The sequence below is a fragment of the Dioscorea cayenensis genome, chromosome 15 (genome assembly GCF_009730915.1).
Source record: "Dioscorea cayenensis subsp. rotundata cultivar TDr96_F1 chromosome 15, TDr96_F1_v2_PseudoChromosome.rev07_lg8_w22 25.fasta, whole genome shotgun sequence".
Taxonomy (NCBI): domain Eukaryota; kingdom Viridiplantae; phylum Streptophyta; class Magnoliopsida; order Dioscoreales; family Dioscoreaceae; genus Dioscorea; species Dioscorea cayenensis.
In genome coordinates, this window is record NC_052485.1 from 9,609,411 (window position 1) to 9,616,005 (window position 6,595).

The window sequence follows — 6,595 nt, forward strand, 5'->3', positions numbered from 1 at the left end:
AAACACCTTCAGCAAAAAATCTTTATTAACACAGCTTTCCTTGCTCAGTACATCATCTTCAGTAAAACTTCAATTATACCTCAACAAGCCAATGGGTGAAGTTTTAAAAGTGTAAGCCTGGGCCAATAGGAACAATGTGTGTATGTCTGGCCAATGAGAGCATAGTGGGCATGTTTGTTTGTCTGGTTACTTTTTGATATATATATATATATATATATATGAAGAAAGCTAGTGAACACTGGTTGGTTGCTTACATATCTTTGAAAAGTCTTCATTATTTTTGAGAACCTTTGAGGCTCTTCTTTTCCCAAGCATTTCAATAAACACTGAAACAAAAACTCACAGCTTGTGATCAACTTCTTCATCACCTTCTCCAACAGGTACTATATCGATCTTCTTAATTGGTTTGTAACCTTAAACAATGCTGTGGTTGGTGAGTTCATGTGGGCCCCGGCTTTTGTCTCCATTCATTTGCAAAATCCATCCAAGCCTGGATTCCCGGCCGGAATTTCTGCAGACTTTGAAGCCTTGTTTATCATTACCTTTTTGCAAATAGCAATCTTGGACTTCTCCTACCTGGATTCAGAAAATGAAAAATAAGAAGAAGAAGAGAAAAAGAGGGTTGAGATCCATTGTAGATCAAGATGAACATGTGAAGAAACCTCTTGTAGTGTGCATCCCTTATCCATCACAAGGCCACATAACCCCATGCTCAAGCTTGCCAAGATCATTCACTCCAATGGCTTTCACATTACTTTCATCAACTCTAAAAACAAGCACAAACATCTCCTCAATTCTAGAGGCCCGTTATCTCTTGATGGCCTCCATGACTTCCAATACAAGATCATTCCTGACGGCCTCCCTTCTTCATGGTTTGATGATACTCAAGACATCCTTTCTTTGTGCTACTCTACCATGACCACTTGCTTGCCATTCTTTTGCCAACTTCTTATTGATCTCATGGATCCACATGCCAATTCTAGCTTCGCTTCGGTTACATGCATCATTGCCTATGGCGTCATGAGTTTCACTCTTGATGCTAATGTGGAGTTGGGCATCCCTGAATTCTTGTTCCGGGCTACCAGTGCCTATGACTTCATGTGTTATCTTTACTATCACCATCTCATTGCCAAGTTCTTGGCTCCTCTCTAATGACTTTTTGTGTAGGTTGACTTTTCACTCAAGCTCAGGAACCCTCCTTAAGGATTATATCATGTTTGCTAATTCTTTTCGTATTTAGCAAACTTAGGTTGTTTCTTTTGAATCCATGTTTGGTTGCATGTTGGGTGATTCAATGGTTTTGTTATTCTAGGACCTTTTGTGGAAGGTTAAGATTTGGTGTTCGGATGGGATTCGGGTTTTGACTTGTAGTAGGTAAGTAATCCACTTAAACTTTGTCATTGTTTGAAGTTTCGTAATTTCTTGTAAACTTTGCATAGTTTTCAATTATTATCAGGTTATTTGCTATTTACTCAATTTTCGTAGAAAATAATAATTCTCTTATTCAATCATTTATTTATTATTATTACCTTTGTTATTTGCTTTAATTATTGAGTAAATTATTTGCAAGGGTCATTTGAGAATATTTATTTAATATATTATTTCTTTATTTAATTAAATTCTAATCATGATTGTATATCCGATTAACATGGATTTATGAGCATTAAACTTTGTTTTTATTTTTTTGTTTTTTCTTTTTTTATATTCAATTGTTTATCTTTTGCTATTCAGTTACCCTTAAACTATTTCAATTATTATTGTTATCCACCACTTTATTGGGACACATTATATTCCCACATGAGTTGCTTTTAGAATTTGTATCTGATTATTTTGAATATATATATATATATATATATATATATATATATATATATATATGTATGTATATGACATTGCATGCTTCATGCATGAAATTGCCAATGAATTTTCAAGTGATGATAATGAGTTTGAATGGAAATTGTGGCCTAAATTCGGAGGTCAAAGAGGCAGAATTTATAGAAGATGAAAATTGAAAAGTTGTAATGAATTGTTTGATCTATTTACCTGCCAAGCTTCAAGTTTATTGAAAATGTAGATTAGGAGTTACGATCTATTAAACAGACTTGTGCAAGATGATGTCTCTATTTTCATGGTGGTTATCCTAAATCAAGCCCTTAACCACAAGACAAGACAATTTATCAAAACCTTAAGAAATCCAACTCAGGATCTCAAGTTTAGTTCCAAAAGGATCCAAGACTCAAGATTCACCTTTCAGCATACTTGTGTCTCTAGAATCATACAAGTAAATGCTTTCACATCCACAAGCTATAAAGATTTTTGGAACCAAATCAAGCATGAAATCATTGAAAGAAAAGAGTATTCCAAAACATAACCATTTCTCCACAACCTTGGGTTAAACCCAATCCTAGGCTAAGAGTTTTACTCTTCCATCACAAAATTACAATCTAAAATATTAAGTCCAAGCATTTCATCTCAAAATACAAAGACAAAAAACAAGAGAAAACTCCCTATTCTTTTCTATCCTCTAAAACTCCCTTTTTTTTGTTCCTCCCTTGGCTCCCCTACCTCTCTCTCTCTCTTTCTCTCTCTCTCTCTCTCTCTCTCTCTCGCTCTCTCTTTTTTGTCTTTTAATTGTTTTTCAGCTCTCTTTTTTATTCCCAGCCTAGATCCCTTTGTCTTTATGTTCCACAATCAGTCCTGCTACACAGGTGGGTTATATTTCTTGTTGGGCTTGGTCTTGTTCTGTTTCTTCGGCCGCCAATTGGTTCTTGGGCCTCTTTTACTTCAAGACCATCTCCCTAGATGCAAGGAATGCTAAAAAAACAAATTTTAGCTAAAGAGAAGATTATACACAAAAGTTAAGAAGAATGCATAATGAGATGACAAAATTGGGGTATAAGATATAAAAATATATTGTAGAAAGTTGACTACAACAATCATTCAAATGAAAATGAAATATTATTATCAGAGAATTTCTAGTAAACAAGTAAAGCACTACATAATTATTAACAACTTCATTTAGAAGCCAGTTTCATAACAAAGATACATTGCCATAAACATTAACACTAGCAATTCTACACATATGGAAACCAAGTGGTCTAATAAACAACATAGTTATAGTCACCTCTTAGGTTGATGATTAATGATAGATAACAAAACAAGAGATACAATAGTCTATCATCGGTAATTCCACCTCTTTGTAAACCATTGAGGTGGGTGAATATCTCTATTCAGTAGTCCCCATGGTCTATGCCATCTCTGTGGTTTGGTAGGTGGATTGTCATCAGATGAATCTCTCGACTCTTACGTAGTTGAAGGCGGAGTGTTCAGGTTTGTAGCAAAATATAATTGGTGTGGTAATTATCTACAAACTTCTTAGAAAAACTATTACGATTGACTCTATTTACTTCATTCCATTGATATATGAGGTTGATACTCAAATAGATTCTGCATGAAGTCCATCCTTGAAGCCATTGAGTATGTATTAGGCTAAATGAAGCAATTCCTAGTTGATGAGATGTTTGGTTGATGGAAACATCAACTGCTGATAGAAGTGGCTTCAAACTTCATTCTGTTGTTGATACAAACTAGATTCACCTCTACCCTGATGATGAGAACCACACGTATGACGTCTTGGTGGTGAGAGACTTTATGGTGGAACATCAACATTGGCACTAAAAATAGTGCGAACTGGAGCTGGAAGAACATTATCCCTTCTACGAGGATCTAGTAGGTCATGGTATGATGATAAAATGATTATAGTATTGGTGGTATTCCAGTCATAATACGGCCATGACATTGTGTTCCCCCAGCTATGACATAAATATTAAGACAACGATATGCTCTTTCTCTTTAATATCCAATCCACCTAGCATGTGTTATCTATCAATCTGTGTCTACTCTACCACAAAGGTCATGATCATGAGTTGGTACAATATTGGCTAGAGCTTATGGGATACCTTGGGTGAATCTAAATTGTCTTGTTACCATATCTGTTTGGTGCCACTCAACAACTTCAAAACAAATTAATGATGTTAATGTGGTCCACAATAATCTATCCTCATAAATTTCAAGTGGGACCTCTCCAATTATCTCATCCATATCATACACCCTCCATATAAATTGTTTAAATTTCTTTTTAAAAGGTAAGCAGTAATTATCAATGTAAAAAGTTATGTATATAATTTTTATATATATAACACCACATGTTGCATTTCCAATCGATCGATCAGTTGTCTCTACACTCAATGTTATGATTTGTCACTATGTCTATCGTTGTCGGCTTGAATAGCGTCGCGACTAGTTTGTGAAGAATGGATTAGCATACAATTTAGTACTTTGGCATGTGCATTCTACTAAAATGTTCTTACCTATGAGCTAGAGGAAAGTACACGTTGGATTGGAGTTCTGCGAAGATATGTTAAGAAATTACTATACTATTGCTACGTGGTCGAAGTAGTATGTACGTGGATCGACCAATATTAACTTCATTATCCTTTATTCCATGTACACATAGGGAGGTGATATGAAGTCACTAGGCATACTAATCCCAATCAGACTTTTCGCTTCCTTTGAAGCCCACAAAAGTGGTGTAACCATTTCAAATAAACTCATTGTGTGACATGTTCAGACAGAACACAAACTAATGAGCCTTATTATATAAGCACAAGCGCATCAACTATTTCTTGGTGCGAAGTATGGATTATTATTGTTTACTCTTTTCTTTGCTCATGAGGGAGAACAACAATGACCAACTCCTCACAAAGACACCGTAGTTGGGGATATTTGTCTAATGACTTCATTGTCATTAATGGTAAGCCCTATTGTAATGCCACATCCCTCGAGTGTGTAATGGCTGTTTTCCACCACAAGTCAAATGAAATGTGTGTGTTCATAACATCATTTCGTAATGCATTGATAAGATCATAATAAATCTAAAAACGATGAATTTGATCAGACACCAAACCCGCTTCAAATGCCTCGTGATTTAAGTAGTATAAGGGTTCATAACAGAAATACGCTCACACCTTACAACTCGATCAGTCTAAAAATATAAATTGAGTGGTCGAAACACAATGAAAATAAATAAAATATGATTATATCGATAATTAGCAATGAGAAATAAAGCAATGAGCGATTAAGAAAGATCATCTACCAAACATTTTGTGAAAGCTCTTTCGATTAAGCGTGAATTTACTATGTTATAGACATTGTTTAAAAATAAAATTAGAGGCACTTGAATTTAGTATGTTTTGAGAATTTAAAAGATATAAAATAAAGAGTCACAAAGACGAATAAGATATAAGGTATGAAACTAGGCATTCTATCAAACACATTCTTGACATTCTATCAAAAACTTTGTTAGCATTCTATCAAACACATTTATATCAAAGGATTTGCATAGCTATTCTATTATTCACTTTCTTTCAGGCATTCTATCAAAACTCTTTGTAAACATTTTGATCAAACACTTTCTCCTAGGCATTTTGATGAACACACTGTTGGCGTTACGACAAATTAGTTTCTCTTAGGAATTCTATAATAATCTACTTTTGTATTATACCATCAAAGTTTATAATATCTACTAATTTATAAACTATCAAAAATAATGGAAAACTAACATATTTACAAACTAAGAGCTATATGTACCACTTACCTGATCAATCCCAACATATTTCCAACATTACATGCAATATAAATTTATCTAAAAATAATTACATGAGAATATTTACTAAAAGCAAATACCTTCTCTGACAAAGTGAAGAGATGTGTTCATTTTGATGCCATAACAATGTCATTTAAAGAAAGGATAAAAAACCACAGGAGAGAAAGAGGGAAGATGGAATGGTAATTCTTGATGAGACTGTTCTCAGACTAAATGGGTTTATGAGGTCTGTTTGATTAATTTATGGTTGATATTCAAAATTACCTAAACGGTTTAAGGCACAAAAAAGAAAAGAAAAACTTCTCCTGTGATATTTTATCCCTATTGGAAAAATTCAAACATTATAGTGACAATCACACTTCAAAACACCATATTTACATTTTATGAGAAAATCAAACAAAAAATCTTGATTCCTCACATCTTTTAATATTCTTCTCTTCGTTAAATAAGAGTACAAACAAAACACTAAAACTTAAATTTTTATCAAATTCAAGCAAACATGTAATTTTTTTTTTAAAAAAGAAAATATCGAAGACACCGAATGTGTGAACACCATTGGTGATGGCGAAACCGACTGAGGATGATGATGGGTGGAGTTTCTTGTTGTTCTCACGTTTAAATATTTTTCCAAGTGTATTTTTATTTGAAATTATGAACAACAGTGTCGGCATCATCGCAAATATTAACTGCATTATAATGTATTTTATTTCCTTGATGTTATAGAATTGCAGTGGCACAAAGGCAGGATTTTGATTTTTCATTTCTTTAAATTTTACCAAAATAAATCCAACAATGTTTGAATTTTTTCTCCAATATTATCTGGGAACCTATTTATGGAAAAACTTTACATGTATTTATTTTAAAATACAATGTATACAAGTTTTAATGAACGTTATTTATCTTTATTGAATCTAATTTATGAAAAAAATT

The 6,595-nt window shown here is 33.4% G+C and overlaps 1 protein-coding gene and 1 long non-coding RNA gene across 2 annotated transcripts in view; both read left to right on the forward strand.

Annotated features, from left to right (window-relative positions):
• The first annotated feature begins 234 nt into the window (after nucleotides 1–234).
• On the forward strand, nucleotides 235–1,467 carry LOC120277905. The gene is made up of 2 exons (XR_005541522.1): nucleotides 235–380; nucleotides 1,313–1,467. It is a non-coding gene; the product is annotated as an uncharacterized LOC120277905 (long non-coding RNA).
• Nucleotides 1,468–5,844: 4,377 nt separating this feature from the next.
• The window catches only part of LOC120277679 (TNF receptor-associated factor homolog 1b-like), a 6,343-nt gene continuing 5,592 nt past the window's right edge, over nucleotides 5,845–6,595 (forward strand). The window contains exon 1 of the mRNA XM_039284531.1: nucleotides 5,845–5,891. Within this exon, the coding sequence (XP_039140465.1) occupies nucleotides 5,845–5,891 (47 nt within the window). The remainder of the gene's footprint in view (nucleotides 5,892–6,595) is intronic.